Source organism: Dermacentor andersoni, chromosome 4, assembly GCF_023375885.2.
Source record: "Dermacentor andersoni chromosome 4, qqDerAnde1_hic_scaffold, whole genome shotgun sequence".
Lineage (NCBI taxonomy): Eukaryota > Metazoa > Arthropoda > Arachnida > Ixodida > Ixodidae > Dermacentor > Dermacentor andersoni.
In genome coordinates this window covers 27,091,421-27,112,893 of record NC_092817.1, presented here as the reverse complement: position 1 = coordinate 27,112,893, position 21,473 = coordinate 27,091,421, and the positions used below count along the sequence as shown (strand labels likewise).

General features: G+C 41.5%; 1 protein-coding gene across 2 annotated transcripts in view; it reads right to left on the bottom strand.

The window, feature by feature from the left end:
* The window catches only part of LOC126536599 (uncharacterized), a 21,925-nt gene extending 452 nt beyond the window's left edge, over positions 1-21,473 (bottom strand). Inside the window, exons 1-4 of one of the 2 annotated variants that reach the window (XM_050183632.3) lie at positions 20,108-21,473; positions 19,349-19,481; positions 14,282-14,388; positions 6,464-6,560 (exon numbers count right to left, since the gene is read on the bottom strand). In XM_050183632.3, coding sequence (XP_050039589.1) covers positions 6,464-6,560; positions 14,282-14,388; positions 19,349-19,481; positions 20,108-21,183 — 1,413 coding nt within the window. In that variant the 5' untranslated portion in view covers positions 21,184-21,473. The remainder of the gene's footprint in view (positions 1-6,463; positions 6,561-14,281; positions 14,389-19,348; positions 19,482-20,107) is intronic. The other variant, XM_055073534.2, reaches the window with a different exon arrangement.

The following is a 21,473-nucleotide window of genomic DNA, read 5'->3' as shown; positions in this document are numbered from 1 at the left end:
GCAAATAAAGCCAAACCAAAGTTTTTTTTTTTTTCCAGAAAGACGAATATTCTTGTTTGATTGCTATGCCCAAACACAGTGGGGGAATTTAACACATAGAGTAATTCCTTTATTAACATGAAACCATCTCTGCCTATATTCTAAGCTTCTCACATTTCTTCTTTCAATTTTAATGTGCAAAAGTGAAATGCTATGTAAGGCTGATCAATGTACAGAATGAATATTGTACAGGAGGTCCCAGCTAACTTTGGCAGAGTATTAAAAATAATCGGGTGCATTTTAGGAGGAAGTAACTCAACGAACATTGCCTTGTGACTCTACAAGGTAAACAACACTTTTTACATTTTGTTTAGTAGCAAAGTAACACAAGATTAATTAGTTTCACAAGTCTTACAGTTAGACAAGTACATTCAATGAGAAAGTTGTATAGTGTCTTATGAAATGTTAAATTCAGCATTAACTTTGAACCTATTCTGCAATCATTTTTACCACATCACAAGCCAGCAAAGTATGAAAAGAAAAACATGTAATGATTTGTTTGTGTGCTGCAATCGCAGTGTTCTCAAATGTTCCATGCATGAACAAATGGCACTTTTAATATAGCACACTGCCACTAAGAAAGTGACAGGGCAGTGAAGCTGGCATTAGCTTCAAAATTAACGCCGACAATTAGTGTCATTTGCATTGCTGAAAGCAACAGATGTGGCCTTTTGTGACAGAGATAAGCAGAATGACAACCTGTCACTTTCTGAATGGCAGCGCACTAGCTTAATGGCACCATTCAGTCATGCGCTGCATGATAGAGTAGTACTGGGATCATGGCACGCAAGTGGGCAGCATTGTGCCACACCACCTCGAATGCGTCATCATGGCAATGGAAGACAAGTGCTTCCCTGTAATCCTCCAGGAGGCTAACTGGCACCTGCGGAAATGCCTTTCACTCCCACAAACAGGGTGAGGAAACCCAGTCATCACCCAGCACCCATGACTTTGTTAAGCATCGTCAAGACCGACTACATTCCCTTAGAAAAAGAATCTGATCAGGGTCACATCACCACCTGCCCCGCCTTTGTAACACACACAGATGGAGATGTCATAAAGGGTACTTAATGTGAACCGGCACATAATTAGACCAGAGAGACACCTGTAGTCAGCATAGTCAGCCTGCTATGACCTGTCAGTGTCTTCCGTAAAACTATTTCTAAATAAAGGTATAAAGTCATCTTCACGGGGAGGACCGCGACAACAAGAGTCAGATCAAATCAGCATCGGCAGCTCAGGCACCCGGCAGGGCTCGGTGATCTTGCCGATGCTCTTCAATCTCGTCCTGCTGGGGTTACCCGACCGATTGCTTCAAATCGAAGGACTGCATCACACGCTATGGGCGGATGATATTACGATCTGGACGACAACAGGCAGCGACGGAGCAATCGAGCAACATTTACAGCAGGCCATCCAATGCGTGGAAAACTACCTCGTCGGCACGGGACTCGCCTGCTCGGCCGAAAAATCTGAACTGCTGCTATATAGACCAGTCAGAAAGGGGCACCCACCTAAAGGCTACACCCCCCCAGAAAAGGAAGAGATCCAATTAACGACATCAAACGGCCTACCCATCCCGATGGTAGACAAGATCCAGGTATTAGGAATGGTGATAGAACACAAGGGCGGCAATAGCGAAGCACTTTGCAAGATAACGGCAAAGGCCACCAGCACGATGCAGCTCATTCGAGGCATCACCAACAAGCACGCGGGCATGCACGAAGGCAGCGTCCTACGAATCATACAAGCCTTCGTCATTACTCAAATAAAGTACACGGCAGCGTTTCACAACTGGACGGTATTAGAAAGAAACAAGCTCAATGCCCTCATACGCAAGGTGTACAAATCTGCGTTGGGACTTGCGCCCCGAGTCAGCACCAACAAGCTCTTAGAACTAGGCTTACAGAATATGCTCGAAGAACTCGTGGAGGCACAACAAGCATGCCAACTCGAGCACCCATCAAAGACCTGCCCGGGCAGACACATGCTCGAAAAGATCGGCATCACATACCACACGCAGCACGGCATCAAAGTAGAAATTCCAAGAACCATACGTGAGCAACTATACGTACCCCCATTGCCTCGCAACATGCACCTACTGCACATGCACCTGCTCAGCTCGAAACCGACAGCACAACTCTGGGCCGTCCAGCGAGCCGAAGAAGCCACTTCGAGATAAGGTCTCGGAACCGCGTCTGTGGCGAGTGTCCACACCCACTTAAAAGACGCCGGACTCTAATCTTATTGATTTGAAAATAAAGTTTATGCTCTCTCTCTTCTCCTTCACCAACTCCAACAATCAGTCTATCTGTGCGACCACTTTAGGGACAAAGACAGACTATAATTCATCTAAACGCTGCCGATTCAACTCTGCTCGATGCACCCTCTGAACTTCCCAACAGTGGTGGCAGCTCTAAGGTTTGAGACCCTAAGTCACAACGGCAGTCACAGAGGTTCTTTTTATACTTCAGAGGCTTTCTTTATAAGGAAAAAATTATTGTGTAACAGGTAGCAATTTACATACTGCTGAATCAGGCATTTCCTCGAATGCCCTACAATTTCTTTGTGGAAGCATTTCTGTAAATTTAGGACTTGTGCAGTTGATTCATCAATCGTGACTAATCATACAATTAAAAAGAATGCAAGTAACGTTGTAATATTTGATCTATAGAAAGGTCAACAACATGCTTTTAGTCACATCCTCCTGTAGTGAACTTGAATATTATTAAATACTGGCTAAATCTGGCCAGGACACCCCGTATACAGTATACTTCTGTCCTACCTTAATTTCCTCGACATAGACTGTTGTGCGACATCGCGTAAACACGGCAACAAGACCCAGAAGAAAAGCCATAAGATAACTTCTGCACTTGCTTCCAAAAAAAACTGAGCAGACTTGCACAACTTTGCAGTATCACAAACTGAACTCCAACAAAGCAGTGTTAAAAATAAGTCATCACGGCACCTAGCATGCTGAAACAGGTTTCTGGTTCTGCTGGAATTTTTTTACAGCCTGTGTATACCCTCTTGACCACCTTCGTGGGCTGCACTGCACCCCGCGTGTCATGACAGTGCCAGCACCTTTCAACACACAATTGGTAACAATTAGGGCTCATAAAGTAACCCTTTTGAACTTGGAAATACACATTCAACAGTTGAGTAAGTGTACAGGGTTTCCAGTATATATATGAACACAGTTTAAAGCAGCAATGTTAAACCATTTGCTTGCAGTAGCAATTCAAGAATTTAAATCACTGCTTAAAGGATTCTTTGACAGGCTCCTACGGCACTTATAAAAACTTGCTGTTGAGCGTGTTTCAAGCGATGAAATTCTTTACTGTTCGACACCTATGAAATTTTCTATGGTGCCATGTACCTACAATATTGAAATTTATCTAGCACTTTCCTATATTTGTGTAATTAATTCATAGGAAATTATCATCTTAATATGCCTAACTGTTTGCTAATTTTTAGTTCCTAAAACATTTTAATCCCAACAAACATTGTGAGGAACAGCAACAGGAATGAATTTGATTATTTCCCTACAACACCTACAAAGCACCACATCGCTGCAAACTCCATCGAGTTTTATAGTGCAATAAAAGAATTTTCTGTAATTTTCCATAAGCTTTCTAACTATTGCACACAACGTTCCTCATACATTACCCTTAACAAGCCCAACATCCCCTTCAAATTTCATTACGCTAGCTCAATTTGTTCTCTCAATGAATTTTTATCAGTAATCTGAACAGACATTTCACCAAGCTTTAATGTAAAGAACCTCAAGTGCTTTCAAGCATATGTGTTGCAGTGAGTTTATTGGGAAGAAGCCTCAAGAATCAGCATGAATCAGCAGTAGTCCATAATTACTTTGTTTAACGCAAAACAACGGACACAATAAAGACAACCAGGACAAGGCGCTACTTTCAACTAACATCATTTTTGTTGCATCACTCCTTTATAGAGAGAGAAATCTAGAAAAACATGCGCAGTGAGCGCCATGTGCAGGAACCACCACCAACCGATCACCAGAGCACACTCATGCGACAGAATCCAAAAAATTATATTCAGCACTGTACAAGGTTAAAGAAGACACACTAATGCACTGTGACCCCAATAATTGTATGAGGAAAGCTTCCGATAATTCTCGGGCAGTAGTACCATGGCTGTTTTTCAAAATCATAGTATCACGAAACATAGCTTTGCACTTACATATTTTACAATGTTGAGCCAAATGGGAACCTGTGCCTGTCGGTATGGATTGCTCATGTTCTGTAAGGCGCTCGTTAACACAGCGGCCTTTGACATACACTTTGCCACATGACAATGGAATGTTATATACCGCACCGACGCTGCAATCTGCATGGTTCTTTTCACAATCTGGCTTTTTACTTGCTTTAGAAATATGGCTGCACAACGTTGACAGTTTCTGAGGAGCAGAAAACACTACTGGGATTTGGTATCTAGTGACGACATTCTTTAGATTGTGAGCCACTCTAAGGCGACACGGCATAACTTCCGACCTCTTCTTTTGTGTAATACAGTTACTTTTGTGCTGCTTCTCTTTCCGTTTCTGAAGCAATACCTCAAAGACTGACGTCACCACCACACTTGGGTAACCCACTGCCTGCAGCCTACTTAACTGTGCAACGAAACTGTGATTCGCAGCGTGATGACAGGATTTCATTAACGAAGATTCTAGACACATCAAAGCAATTGCGTGTGTTTCACAATCTTTGAGTGCACAGACGCTTAAGGTAAAGGTTCCCTACGTGCATGGGGCGAGTACATCCAACAGGCGTGACCTGTTTGTAAGGATAGCTGCAAATCTAAAAACTGGAGTTTACCGTCCCTAGATAGCTCATGTCTGAAAGTTAAACCTTTGCCATTGTCATTAAAAAGAGCTGAAATGTCAGCTACCGTAACGGAGCACTTGCTGTTAGTTTATTTTATTACAACAAGAAAACCATCAACATATCTAAACATTTGAACCAAGTCATTGTTTAAAGCTCTCTTAATAGTGCGGTCGACAAACGATAAAAAAATTATATTACAAAGAGCAGGCGCCACACATGAACCAATACACACACCATTTTCCTGAATAAATAGCTTATTTTCGAACCAAATAAAAGTTGCACTGAGATAAAATTCGAGAAGGGACATGAAATTTTCCAAGGACAACCCGGTTGCATTGCGAAAATCTACCTCGCCACTTTCTTCGATGCATGTCATCACGCTACGACATAGCTCATTGTGCGGTATTGAGTAATAAAGATCTTAGACGTCCACAGAAAAAATTTCGGCTACTGAATGGTTGTCTTCCAGAAAGGAAACAACATTGATGTTGTTTCCTTTGTGGAAGACAACCATTCATTAGCCGACGTTTTTGATGTGTCTAGAATCTTCGTTAATGAAATCCTGTCATCACACTGCGAACCACTGTTTCCTTGCACAGTTAAATAGGTTGCAGGTAGCGGGTTAACCAAGTGCGGCGGTGACGTCAGTCTTTGAGGTATTGCTTCAGAAACTGAAAGGGAAGCGGCACAAAAGTAACTGTATTACACAAAAGAAGAGGCCTGAAGTTGTGCCGTATTGCCATAGAATAGCTCACAATCTAAAGAATGTCGCCACTAGATGCCAAATCCCAGTAGTGTTTCCTGCTCCTCAGAAACTATCAATGTTGTGCAGCCGTATTTCTAAAACAAGTAAAAAACCAGATTGTGAAAAGAACCATGCGAAGTTTGTAGATTGCAGCATTGGTGTGGTATATAATATTCCGCTGTCATGTGGCAAAGTGTATGTCAAAGGCCACTGTGTTAACGAGTGCCTTAGAGAACATGAGCAATCCATACCGACAGGCACAGGCTCCCATTTGGCTCAACATTGTAAAATATGCAAGTGCAAAGCTATGTTTCGTGATACCACCATTTTGAAAAAGTGCTGCGATACCACCGCCCGAGAGTTATCGGAAGCTTTCTTCATACAGTCATTGGGGTCACAGTGCATTAGTGTGCCTTCTTTAACCTTGTACAGTGCTGAATATGGTCTTTTAGATTCTGTCGCATGAATGCGCTCTTGTGATCGGATGTTGGTGGTTCCTGCACATGGTGCTCACTGTGCATGTTCTTCTAGATTTTGCTCTCTATAAAGGAGTGACACAATAAAAATGATGTCAGTTGAGAGTAGCGCTTTGTCCCGTCGTCTTTCTTGTGTCCGTTGTTTTGCACTAAACAAAGTAATTATGGATTCGCACCAGCTAGCCCAAAAACGCACTGTGCTGAGCATCCGTGTCATTTGCACCTATCCCAAATTTCAAAGCCATGCACACATGCCCACTCTTTATGAAAATATAAAAAAATAAACTGTCACATATATGAAGCAACATAATTCAATAAAAAGAAACTAATAGAAACTGGTTTACCAGATGTTCAAGCTCAAATCCAAACTTTTTCATGGTCTTTGCAAATCCTTGAGTCGTTGAAAATCTGCTTTTCACCTCTGCGACCTTCAAAATACCACTGCAAGAAGGAAAATACATAAAACCTCACAGTTTTGCAATACAAGGATAAAATAAATGACTGCTGTTCAGCCTGGAAACTGACCTTTGCAATGTTTAACACCCAAACCCTCTCGAGTGAAGCTAGCCGAGCAGGACTCTTTGAGGAACTATCAGGCATTGTTTGCAGTATCATTGGCCTTAGTGAGATTAGAAGAAATGGTGAGGTTTATACAGCACTGACAAATGGCCATGTCCTCTGCTATAGAGGACAACCAGATAAGAAGCAGTTCGGAGTAGGATTCCTAATCCACAAGGACATAGCGGGCAACATTGACAAATTCTACAGCATTAATGACAGGGTAGCAGTAGTTGTAATAAAGCTAAATATGAGGTATAGAATAAAGGTAGCAGAAACCTACGCTCCAAACTCCAGTCACGATGATGAAGAAATAGAACAGTTTTATGAAAGCATTGAATTAAAAGTACAAACTAAGTACACTGTAGTCATGGGCGACTTCAATGCAAAAGTGGGGAAAAAGCAGACTGGTAAACAAGCAATTGGCAACTACGGCGTGGAATTCTAGGAACACTCGAGGAGAGATGTTGGTAGAATTCAAGGAAAGGAATAAGCTGTGAATAATGAACACTTTTCTCAGGAAGCATTGGAACAAAAAGTGGACCTGGAAAAGCCCCAAAGGTGAAACAAGAAATTAAACTGATTTCATACTTTCTGCCAATCCCAGCATAGTGCAGGATATGGAAATGTTAGGTAGGGTGAAGTGCAGTGATCATAGGTTAGTGAGGGCTAGAATTCACCTCAATTTGAAGAGAGAAAGAGTAAAATTGGTCAAAAAGAAACAGGCCCACCTAGACACAGTAAGCGTAAAAGCAGACCAATTCAGGTTGGCACTTGCCACAAATATGCAGCCTAAGAACAGAGAGATGAAGATGGCATAGAGGCAATGAACGAAACTGTAACTAGGCTGGCTCCGGAAGCAGCAATTCAAGTGTGAGGTAAGGTACCAAGGCAACCTGGTAAGCTCTCCTAAGTAACCTGGCAACCTGGCAAGGTAGGCTCTCATAAGTAACAAAGGACCAAATAAAGAAGCAACAAAGAATGAAAGTGTCCAACTCAAGAGATCAGACAGAACTCGCAGAACTGTCAAAACTGATCAACAAGGAGAAAATAAGAGATATACGAAATTATAACATGAGAAAGACTGAGGAAGCAGTAAAAGATGGACACGAAGATGTAGTAAAAGATGTAGTAAAAGTAGCAGAAGAATTCTGTACTGACCTGTACAGTACTCAAAGCAGCCACGATACCTCCATTTGAGATAATAATGAGCAGGTTACAGAGGCTTCTTCTATAACTAGCGATGAGTTTAGACGGGCCTTGCAAGACATGAAACGAGGAAAAGCAGCAGAAGACGATGGGCTACCAGTCGACTTAATCAAAGATGGAGGAGACATAATGCTTGAAAAACTAGCGGCCCTTTATACGAACTGTCTATCGACTTCAAGTGTCCCAGAGAACTGGAAGAATGCCGACATTATCATCATCATCATCAGCCTGATTACGCCCACTGCAGGGCAAAGGCCTCTCCCATACTTCTCCAACTACCCCGGTCATGTACTAATTGTGGCCATGTTGACCCTCCAAACTTCCTAATCTCATCTGCCCACCTAACTTTCTGTCGCCCCCTGCTACGCTTCCCTTCCCTCGGAATCCAGTCCGTAACCCTTAATGACCATCGGTTATCTTCCCTCCTCATTACATGTCCTGCCCATGCCCATTTCTTTTTCTTGATTTCAACTAAGATGTCATTAACGCGCGTTTGTTCCCTCACACAATCTGCTCTTTTCTTATCCCTTAACGTTACACCTATCATTTTTCTTTCCATAGCTCGTTGCGTCGTCCTCAATTTAAGTAGAACCCTTTTCGTAAGCCTCCAGGTTTCTGCCCCGTACGTGAGTACTGGTAAGACACAGCTGTTATACACTTTTCTCTTGAGGGATAATGGCAACCTGCTGTTCATGATCTGCGAATGCCTGCCAAACGCACCCCAGCCCATTCTTATTCTTCTGATTATTTCACTCTCATGATCTGGATCAGCAGTCACTACCTGTCCTAAGTAGATGTATTCTCTTACCACTTCCAGTGCCTCGCTACCTATCGTAAACTGCTGTTCCCTTCCGAGACTGTTAAACATTACTTTAGTTTTCTGCAGATTCATTTTTAGTCCCACCCTTCTGCTCTGCCTCTCCAGATCAGTGAGCATGCATTGCAGTTGGTCCCCTGAGTTACTAAGCAAGGCAATATCATCAGCGAAGCGCAAGTTACTAAGGTATTCTCCATTTACTCTTATCCCCAATTCTTCCCAATCCAGGTCTCTGAATACCTCCTGTAAACACGCTGTGAATAGCATTGGAGAGATCGTATCTCCCTGCCTGACGCCTTTCTTTATTGGGATTTTGTTGCTTTCTTTATGGAGGAGTACAGTGGCTGTGGAGCCGCTATAGATATCTTTCAGTATTTTATTATACTAATCCGACATTATACTAATCCACAAAAAGGGAGATGTTAAAAAATTGAAAAAGAAAAATTATAGGACCATTAGTTTACTTGAGGTATCAAATAAAAGATTCGCCAAGATAATCTCCAATGGAATAAAGGGCAACACTGGATTTTAGTCAACCAAGGGAACAGGCAGGTTCCAGGAAGGGATACTCTACAATGGATCACGTCTGTGACATCAATCAGGTAATCGAGAAATCTGCAGAGTACAATCAGCCTCTCTATATGGCTTTAATAGATTTTGAAAAGGCGTTTGATTCAATGGAGATACCAGCAGTCATAAAGGCATTACGCAATCAAGGAGTATAGGATGCATATGTAAATAACTTGGAAAGTATCTACAGAGATTCCACAGCTACCTTAATTCTCCACAAGAAAAGTAGGAAGATACCTATAAAGAAAGGGGTCAGACAAGGAGACACAATCTCTCCAATGCTATCTACTGCATGCTTGGATGAAATAGTCAAGCTATTAAACTGGGAAGGCTTAGGAGTAAGGATCAACTGTGAATATCTCAGCAACCTTCGATTTACAGATGACATTGTCCTATTCGGCAACACTAGGGGCGAGTTACAACAAATGATTGAGGACCTTAACAAAGAGAGTATAAGAGCGAGGTTGGAAGATTAATATGCAGAAGGCAAAGATAATGATCAATAGCAGGGCAAGGGAACAAGAGTTCAAGATCGCCAGTCAGCCTCTAGTGTCTGTGAAGGAGTATGTTTACCTAGGTCGATTACTCATAGGGGACCCTATTCATGAGAGGGAAAGTTACAGAAGAATAAATATGGTTGGAGCGCATTCAGCAGACATTGTCAGATCCTGACTGGAAGCTTACTATTATCATTAAAACGAAAGGTGTACAATCAATGCATTCTACAGGTGCTGACATATGGTGCAGAAACTTGGAGACTGACAAAGAAGCTACTGCACAAAAAGCGACGGAACAAAGAATGTTAGGTGTAATGTTAAGAGACGGGAAGAAAGCAGTGTGGATCAGAGGGCAAAAGGGGATAGCCGATATTCTAATTGACATTAAAAGAAAGAAATGGAGCTGGGCTGGTCATGTAATGCATAGGTTAGATAACTGGTAACAGAATGGGTGCCAAGAGAAGGAAAGCACAGTCGAGGACGGCAGAAGACTAGGTGGGGTGATGAAATGAAGAAATTTGCAGGCACTAGCTGAAATTGGTTGGCGTAGAACAGGGATAATTGGAGATCGCAGAGAGAGTCCTTTGTCCTGCAGTGGACATAAAATATGCTGATGATGCTGATGACGATGTTGTTCAGCCGTATTTTGTCTAACATGTAATACCATTACAATCTCTGGTAGAAAAAAGCAATAAGGTTTGGCCATTGCAGTACAGTGCTCCTTTGTGAATAACCAGTGCACAGAAACATGGTCCAAGAAGGAAGAAAGACACTTTGCTGAACTCACAACTAACTTCAATTGAAAAAATAAAGGGTCAACTAAGTGCTGACGCTAAAGAAGACAAGGTCAATGTATATTGTGCTTCAACATATTCGATGATGAAATCTTGATTATATGTTTCTATTCTGTCTCTTCTTCCTGTTTATTTGTCACTTATTTCGTATCTTAATCATATCGTATTTCACGTGCAATTGCGTCGACCCCAATCAAGTCTTCTTGGCTGTTCTGGAATGTAGAAGACACCTGCTGTATTTTTCAGAAGTCTCAGCAGCCGTGCATCTGTGTAAGGTGACACTGTTCTGCTCTAGGGCTTCCAAACACTACTTGTCAATCTGCCGCTACTGCTGAGCACAATACCAATCATGCATTTGGGCGAGACAGGCCTTGCGAGTTTTAGCCGTCTTGGCATGTCTGGTGCGTTCTCTGGTGAGAGAAGCTTCAGGTGTGCCAGTACTCTCATTGGCCCATTGAGCGTGTGAGCCCTCAGAGCCCTTGCATTTCCTCTCTTCAGTGCCGACAGTTGTCTTGCGACGTGGTGCGATGTTACTGACTGAGTTACCGTACAACGCTAGGGCCCTTAGAGCTGCATCAAGAATGACCCAGTTCATGCACTTAAGGACCACGCACATGTGCACTCAGGCATGCTTCTTTGAACCAGCTCTCCTATGCCCCAACTCTAGAGTTGGGACTCTAGTTCCCAACTAGAGTTGGAACTCTAGTTGGGACAGTTGAGACCTTCGCAACCTTCAATTGGTAGAGTATCGCACGCGAAATGCAAAGGTTGTGGGATCGTTCCCCACCTGCGGCAAGTTGTTTTTTTCATCCACTTTCATTTCCATTAATTTATCATTTCTTTATTTCATTTATTAAGCATAAGTAATTTCCCATATGTTATCCTTGGTGTCAGTGTTTTTTGGCTTCTTGTGATATGACTAAGAAAAATTGGGCCCCTAGGTTAACCCGTTTCTTCTCGTTTATTACATAACAAGGGTCTCGAATTTGGCAACATTGATGCCTTCAGGTAGCATGTGCGAGTTTATTGACCGGTTGCCTTTCCCCCAAAACGATCACGTTCTTGTGCTGCCTGTGGCAGAAAGAATGTTCCACATCTGCCGCCAAGGTCTGTGAGTGGTGGCACTGGCTAACACTCCCAGTGTTCAACTAGGAAACATGAATACCCAAGAAAGTGGATGGGGAAACGGTGCCCCGGTATCGTAATTGGTAGAGCATCCACATGAAATGCAAAGGTTGTGGGATCGTTCCCCACTTGCGACAAGTTGTTTTTTCATCCGCTTTCATTTCCATTAATTTATCATTTCTTTGTTTCATTTATTAAGCACAAGTAATTTCCCCTATGTTGTCCTTGGTGTCAATGTTTGTCTGCTTCTTGTGACATGACTAATAAAAATCGGGCCCCTCTGTTAAGCCCTCGACTGCCCAGTGTATCATAGACTCAGTATGCCTGCTTTCAGACAAGTTTAACAAATCATGCAAACTTCGAAATATGGCTTCCATCCTTGGACCCCTACTTTTTCTTTGGTTTCTACATGATCTCTCGTTTGACACTTCTGTACAAAGCAGATTCTTTGCCAATGGCTGCGTCTTTCATGTCTAAATATTACCAGTTAACCTTAACCAATTTTTCACTTCAATTTCTAGTTGGTGCCACACCTGGAAGATGAGTCTAAACATTTCTAAATGCACCAAATGACTATAACAAGAACAAGGAACCTACTATTGCAAGCATACAAAATTAGCAACCCTGACATCCAAGTCTGTTAAAGCATCTAAATATCTGGGGATTGTAATAGCTCATGATTTAAAATCGAGTGCACACATCAAATGCATAGTTTCGTCAGCATCAAAATGACTGGTTGCTTCATCATCATCAGAAGCACTGCACAAGTAGAACAAAACATGTTTGTTACACTTCACTTGTCCTCTATGTGAACTTGAATATGGCGACATTGTTTGGGAACCACACACAAAGGCTAATATAGATAAGCTAGAAAAAGTACCAAAAAAGAAAAATGCCCTCAGGTTAATTTTTAACACCTATTGAAGACAAACGTCAATTTCTGATCTTTGTTCATGGTCTCGTCTCCCAACACTGCAGGAACGTTGTAAGTTACACTGTCCCAAGATGCCTCACACAGTAGTCAATGGTCAAACTGAAATGGATCTTGACAGTTATTTGGAGTTTAAAGTGTCTAGAAGTACTTTTGCAAAACACAAACATGCCTTCATTATACCCCAGGCTAGAACAAATGCTTACCATTTTCAGTTTTTCTGAGAACCATAAGAGACTGTAACATGTTTCCAAAAGAAGTTGTGAATAGTCACTGAGTCACTCTTTTCTATCTGCACTTGTTGGCCATTTATGAGGGAGGCACATTATATTTTTATTTATTTATTTATTTTTTATTGAATACCGATTGTAAGAAAAGTGCTATATTTCCAAGACATGTGCCAGTGATCTTACATGCCATTCTTTTGCTTGTTTAATTGAACTCTCATCCCTAGTAACTAGCACTATTGCTCTGCACAGTTGCATACCCGTAACTTTACATGTATTTTTGGTTTTGCTGCGTTTGAATTGTATTTCGACATTATTTTGCTTTATGAAAGTGTCCTTTTTTTTTCTTTTTGCCAGCTGCTAAAAGCAGCTAGCAGTATTGTCAAATAAAATAAATAGTTATTAAATGCTACCTCAAAAATTAACCCCAAAACACCACAAAACATCTCAAACACATTAGCTTATTATGACACAACACAACATATGAAAATTTGTCATACCCTTGGCTAGTGCCAGCACAACTATATTACAGGAAGTGCAGAGAGAATCAAGCTGTTTTTTTCCCCTATCAAGACATTGCATTGACCTAGTTGTTTCTTAGCAAAATCGTGCATGCACTGAGGTTACTGTTTGTGTCGCCATGCCTGCATTTTCTGCTCTCTGTATACTTGACCCTACTTGAATAAAATGTAAGTTGACAGCACAGTTGAACCTCGTTATGATGATGTCACATCTGACTTGAAAATGCTTTCATTTTAGATCCACCTCACCATGCAGTAAAACACCTCATCATATCAGATAATTTGTTACATTTGTGTTTATTAGTACGGATGTTGTATTGAGGCACTGCTTTTAGTGATGATCTGAAACCAACTAACTTCTACACTGGTGCAGCACTGTTCTTATGAATTGCATCCCATGAAGATGGCATGTCTGCATACTGTGTGACTAACATGCCAAAAACAAAAGTGCAAGCCTTGTTGTGTTCTTTGCCACACAACTGCATACAACAGAGCGGGCCCAGTGCAAATTTATCTTGTTCCATACTTATGTCATCTCCACAACTTTGTCAGTATCAAGTGATGTTCTTGTAGCAGGGATCATGCCCTACCCCACAAACCCGTGTAGAAGATGCACTGGGACAGTGATTATATCACCAAGCTTCATGAAATGGATGAGCAACAGATGAAAGCTACCTCAGTATGGTTGCAGTGAAGATGACCAGGAAGACAAGCTCATTCCTATTCCTGCTCAATGCTATCCTGGTCGTGTTTGCACCAGCATTGTAAATATACCTTGTCTATAACTTTCTGCCTGAGTTAGCACAACAGTATGAATGATTAAACATAATCAGAGAGTTTACCATTTTGTAGAATGCCTTGAACATAATGCATAATGTGAGTATGAAGACCAGGCTCTCTCTTTGCCACTTACCCTTTTTTTAATATGCGGTTTGCCTCCAGAACAAACATGTTCAGATTGGTTCCCATCAGTGACAGACAAAACACGGCAACATCAATGGTTTGACTGGGAAGAGGAAGCTGGAAAGAAAAAAATATATTATGATAGTTTGCGGAAATTGTTCATTAATCTAGAATACAACACAGAAGTGCCAACACATCTGTTTACCTGCAGAGACCTAAACAAATGCAGCAGTGCCTCAGTGGTTTACACTTCACAACAAAAAACAGAAACAACTTGCACAGTAGTGTCAAACACATACACATTGTAATAAATGTGAGCTTGATTTCAATATCTGATGTGGCTTTAGTATTTCACTAGTGTGAGTCTATTGCCTATTATTGCTGTGAAGGACGATTGCCTTGCCACTGTTACAAAAAAAGCTTCAGTTCTGAAGCTCCTTTCATTATTACCTTTCTTCTTCAGTATTTGCATTGTGTCACGTGGATTTTTCTACAGCTTCAATGAACTTATTCAACAGCAATCACAGACCCAATGTTACAGCATTGGACTGAAATGCATGACAACAAGCTCATGGTTTCATTGTTGTCATTGGTTCAGGCAGGGTTCATTGTGCTGTCAACAGTTACGTATTTGATGCATACACAAGTTACATGATCAAGCTCTTGTATTACAGAATTTCTATGTTGTCTATGTTTACAGCAATTTGATATCGGACGAAAAATTAAAATTAAATTATGGGGTTTTACGTGCCAAAACCACTCTCTTATTATGAGGCACGCCGTAGTGGAGGACTCGAGAAATTTAGACCACCTGGGGTTCTTTAACATGCACCTAAATCTAAGTACACGGGTGTAGCATTTCGTCCCCATCGAAATGCGGCCGCCGTGGCCGGGATTCGATCCATGACCTCGTGTTCAGAAGCCCAACACCACAGCCACTGAGCAACCACGGCGGGTGATTTCAGACAATAATTTTCTACTGAACTCACATTAGTAGCTTGAAATTACAAAATTAAACTTGCTACTGATGCGGGCAATTTTGTTGGTGCATTATGTATAGATTTGATGGAAGCATTTGATTCTATTGTCCACAAAGTACTGTTTAACAAATTAAACACCACTGAGATCACTGGTCAAGCCTCAAGATGAATTCGCGACTGCTTATTGATCAGAGACAAATTGTGTTTGTACGTGGAAGTTATTCTCAGCGTATTAGGACTAACACCGGTGTGCCATAAGGTCTGATACTTGGACCACTTTTATTCTTAATTTATATTAATGGCCTATCCCAGGCTTAACATTTTGTGACTGGATACTCTATGCTGACGACACTACCAATTTTTCTTCTCATAAACATGTAGATATTTTGTTATCCAAACTGAATACCGATGCAGAGAATATAATAAACTGGCGTCAAAGGAATGGACTTTTAATTACCACTAAAAAATGTCGCCTTATAATTTTTATGTCTCCATAGAGAAAGGTCCTTGGAAGTCCCGCTATATGTAATGGCAACAGTGTTCTTGTTGCGTCTGACTGTGCTAAGGTTTTAGGCTCAAACTTAATAAACATTTAATACTTTATATACATATTTCCGCATTAACAAAAAAAAGTTCCGTCTGGCTGTAAGCGGAACTTGTTAAAGTTTGATCATACTTTACATTGATGGTCCTTATCTCTCTTTACTATGGCTTTATTCAGAGTGATATTAATTATTGCATTTCCTCCTGAGATAATACATATGTGTCACACTTTTACTCATTGCAACATACGCCACTGTGCATCATAACCTTTAGCAGTTCAACGACTGATGTCTCCCCACTTCTACATAGTCACAACATATTATCTGTGCAATACCTTCACAAATTCTCACTATGTGTTCTGATGCAAAATCCAACGGAAAACTTATCTCTAACTGAGAAAAAAATTCACAAATGATTACGATACTCCCAATGCGAAATTTCAGCACAGCTATATATGCGGTTTCATTTCACGATACATTGAGGCAAGGAATTTGAGAGAGACATGTAGCAGAGTCAGCAATTGTTGAAAATCTGATCTGCTACTAAAAGCGCATGAGCTTTTATACATGACTCGTCGAACACTCCAGTGTAATCGCCGGTTCTGCTTTGCTTTCGGAAAGTACAACACAATTTCTTGCAAGTTTTCTTGCGTTAAGAGTATTTTGTGTTCTTAATAGCATTTTGAGACTAGCATTTTGAGTCGGCCTTGTACACTAAAATGAGTGTACCCGGCTGTACAAAGCTTAAAAATTACAAATATGCGCAGGCAATCTTGACACAAGTGGCACAGGCTGCTGATCGTGAGTAATGCGCATTGATTTTTCCGGAAGTGTGAAAATTCCTACCAGTAAGCACACAGTGCCAAACATATTTGGCTTGTGGACAATGTTGCCTTAAGTAAGAGCGCAAGTAAATTACTCAGTTGCGCAGTCAGCACTTGTTAAACTGTTGTTAAGCTCACTAAAGAAGCAGAAGAATAACCTGCTAAAACATAAGAAACAAACAATTTTATTGGTTACATGGTACTTTATTGTGAGTACACTTAGAATACACTAGTAAATGAATAGTTCAAGCTTTCACAATGCACAATGAAAACAAATGGTGCGGATATAATCACGCTGCGAGTTAGTCATGCCTACTGTTGCAAAGCACCAGTTTACGCCATTTTGGCAGCTTCACGAGTGTTATTCTGCTTTTCGATTTCTTCCTTTGCATAATGGCTGGTGCATTCTCATTCACACAAAATCGTGCAGCACATTAATTATCATCACTTGCTTGTTATCTTACAAGGATAACTTATACATATGTGCGACTAATACAACAATAATAAAGTAGAATTCTTTTTGCATATATGTGACTAAGACGACAATAATATAGAATTTTTATTCCTGCCCAACATAAACAATAAATTTGATGATAGAGGTCCTCAATTTCATGTCCAAAGTTCGCCATATTATCCTGCTCCATTTCCTGAAAGTTAGAAGCTCGAACATGAAATCCAACTCTGGTCGTCACACTCACTTACAATCAGCATTGTACAACCTTGCAATTGTGAAGTGCTTCATATTTTCTAACACCCTTGCTTGCTCTCTAAAGAATGCAAACAGCGGCTTCAACAACATAATAATAGTAATAATAATAATTATCTTAATATTGATTAAATATTTATAGAAATAATACTATTATTATATAATAATGTAGTTTTAACTAACACATGTTACTACTAATGTTTCTAGTAAGCAGTTAAGAATGGCTATTATTCAAGTTTGCACTTTGCAAACTTGTGACAAGGATGCACTTGATCATGAACATATTAAAAAATCATCCATTTCAATTATTGGCCTTTTAGCAACGGCACAGTTCAGCCCCTACAAACAATCTGTATCAAGAAAAATAAATAAATAAATAAATAAATAAATAAATAAATAAATAAATAAATAAATAAATAAATGTAAACAAGCAAGAAGCAAACACCCCACCTACAGGCACAACATTTGTGCAAATCTGTGCTAGCAGTTTGTTTTAAGCAATGGAAACTGTGCAGTGCCCTTTAACATCTCTTTAGTATAACAATACGACGTGAAGTTCCATCTGAAACAGCCGAAATGTAAAAATACAATTCAACGGCTCGCAACTTTGCCCTTTTACATACGGGGAAACGGAAGAATGGGCCTGGACTACTCATGCTGCCACCTTGTGCAAAGCCGCGGCAACTTGAGAGCAGTCGCGAAACGCTTGGAGCATTGGTAAAGCAGCGCCATTTGGCACCTCTCCTATTCTACCACTGTGCCACAGAAGCTGCATCACATAAACACCCCCCCCCCCTTCAATTTTAACTACTGGACCTCCTCCTGTATATACCATGTACATGCAACATATCCAATGCATAAGAAACAATTCTGGTTGCCACTTCCCCCATAACTTCATTCTCTGGCAAGCCTTTACTACCAGAGTACAACGGGCTAAAAGCCACCAAAGCCTGTCATGAGGCATACATCTGACAAACGCAGTTTAGTGAACATTGCACATGCAAGCTCTTTAGATGTCAACTTGTTTGGCTAGTGCCCTAATGTTCTAAAAATGCATGCAGTATATTAAAGCAGACATTACCCATCATGGCTTTATGAGCTTGGCTCCGCATGCAGTCAAACATCACCAATTTTTGCAACCATGTAATAAAACAATAAAATGAACAAAAGTGCCATTTACAGAACTGTGAAACTCGCTGCATGCTCAGTACTGCCAGCTAGCATGACTCAAAGGGGGCCCAGGCCCCCAGGGTCCCCCTCTAAATCCGCCATTGTTGAGTGGGTATAACTGCTATAGCTGCAAGATATGTAGCCCACCATTACCCACGGTGGGGATGAGGATTTGTGGTAGTACTGCACTAGCTGGTGTTAGCATAGTTTGTATGTAGACACAGTCGTAATATCTCTTGCCAGAAGCTGTGTGGGTCACTGCAATTATGGGCCACACAATATTGGGAGATGGCAGACCACTGCTCACACCAAGCATTGCCTATCTGCCTCTTGTACTCTTTCTCTCACACACAAACACACGTACACACATAAATGTGACGTCTCCATCCACACTGCTCTTAATGGGTACATGCTACAATGCTAAACAGCTTCCAGCAAATACCTATGGCCTAGCAAGCACTCCTTAAACATAGCATTATGATGCTACATCATAATAGAAAATTCTGCCTCATGTCAGCTTGTGTACGAACACCAAAGTCTTTCAAGTTATTGCAGTAATATTGAGGCACAGCAGTGAACTGCATAATGTGCCCGCACTTGGTACAAGTCACTAGCCTGCTAGGCTGTTCCACTCACTGCAACACATTTGACCTGCCATAAGGCAATGACACACTTTCTGGCCAGCACTCGTGTGATATATTATTAAACAATTGGGTGGCTGTGCATCATAGCAAACAAAGGGAAGCTTCTGCAAACTGTTCTGCAGACCAGAATGACTTCCAGAACACCCACATTGTAATGATTAATGTAAATTTTGTTACAAGAGACATTTTGTAACGACAACAGCAAACTTACCTTACTCATGTCACAGACTGTGACGTGATCGTTCAAAGCAATGAGATCAAATGAATGGACCTTGTTTCTTGTGAGCTCTTGAGCTATCTTTGCTTCACCACAGCCAAGGTCCGCAATAACAGTTGACTTAGGCCTGAAGAAAACATTGCAATGAGCTATTAGCTTCATGGCAGCATCTACTCTTAAATGTGATTGACTTATTTTACATGCAGCACAACAGTGAGCACTGTCATTAGAATCAATTCAATCAAACAGTTGTGCCTGCACATTTAATTTTGTGACCTGAACAACAGCATCGACAAGAAGCCAACAAACTGGAACCCTACCACATGAGCACTTGGAGCAGTCCGTAAGGTTAAAGGATGATCATTTTATTACAGGGTAGCTCTGCATTAACAATGTTATTGCTGTGCAAGTAGATGGACTAACAAACCCGCTGTTCAGTAGTGATTCAGTCTTGTGGGTTTGCACAGGCTTTTGGCCCGATTCTGGCTAGAGCAGATGTAATGTGCGTTTTACTTGCTCTTAACTGATCTAAATTAATTGGCATTCAAGATTGTGGTGACCAGTAATAGTGTGCTAAACTCAGTACAAAAGACGAGCACAGCCACATACTCGACCCCTTACATCCTTTGTTCCAAGTTTAATGCACTGGTCCCAACAACGCAAGGCCAACTAGCCCAAAGCTACATTTTACTGTCACTGAAACTCACTGCGGCGCCGAGATATACAAGATGAAGCAAATAGAATGCAACCTACATGCTACGCAAGCTCTCAATGATGACATCCACAGGGTTCACTGGCCACTTGGATACTTGCTGCTCAAAACCTTCATGGTAAACTTGAAATGACTGTGGATCACTTTCAAATGACTGCACTGCGTCCTCACTCGCTGTTGTGTAAAGTTCTTCATTCAACATACGAAATTGCGCTGCCCGTATTACGGCAAGTGCCCTTTCTCGAACATCGGCAGACGATGCTAGGGAAAGGGCACGTCTCTTTTTACTCGCGGCCTTCCCCGCTCCAGAGTTTGGGACGAGCTGCTTGGCAACTACTTGTGGTCCTTGAGAAACTTCCTTGCGAGTACTAAAGTCAATGTGGGTACTTGGCAGTGCCTTTTCACTTCTCTCTTCTAATGTAAAGTCACTGAAGCACTTGCGTGCTTCTTCTTCCGCTGATGATGTTTCCTTGTTTATCCCTTTCGTTTTTTGCTTCTTTGCCTTACATTCATTAGTTGACATTGATGACGTATTCTTAGGGTATGTACCACAACTTCCCTGAGTCAACGTGTCGTTTTCTGGCGACTTCTTTTTCCTTTTCTTCCTTTTCTTTTTTCGTTTCTCGCTTTCCACAACTCCGCCGGCACTGTCCCGTAATACAGCGATACCGGACGAAGTGGTGGTCATTTCATCTGGCTCCAAGCCCCTCAAGATTGACGTGACACCATTTCTGAGCTCTTCGATTAGCTGGGCATCGTCTGCGTCGCTTTTTGGACTGCGCACCTGCTTTTTCACTTGACAAGTTACTTTTTTCTTGCGCTCGCAAGACCGCGCAGCGATGGAGGCATTATCTTCAACGCTAGTTTCTCGTCTCGCTTTCTTTTTTTTCTCGACGTAGTCACTCGTCTGGCTGACTCCTCTACGCTTCGGAGCTAGCAGGCTAGGTTTCAGACTCGTCACGTTAAGGAGGTCGTCATTCGCTTTTGCCTTTCTGGAGCGCTTGCCAGTGGCAAAACGTCGACGCTTGCACTTCCGAATTGTAGAATTTTCCGACTCGCTTTCAACGGGCGAGAGCATCTTTCTTTTCTTCTGAAAAGACACCTGTGCGACATCCATATCGGTGTATTGGTGCGACTTCAGTTACTCTGACATCAGAAGTTTTCCTAGGGCTCTTCACAGAAAGTTATTCACACGACGGCACGTTTCCAAAGAATGCGTGTTGTCGACAGAACCATCGAGCAGAATCGGCCACGTTACTGGCAACAGGCACTGCTGCTTTAGGCCCCGGGTTCAGCCATTTAGCCACCAAACACCACACCGCACCAAGTTCACCAGCCAAAGGTCAACACACAAAACTGCCAAAACAACTAAACACCGACGTGCCCCACGTGTCTTTATGCGTATGC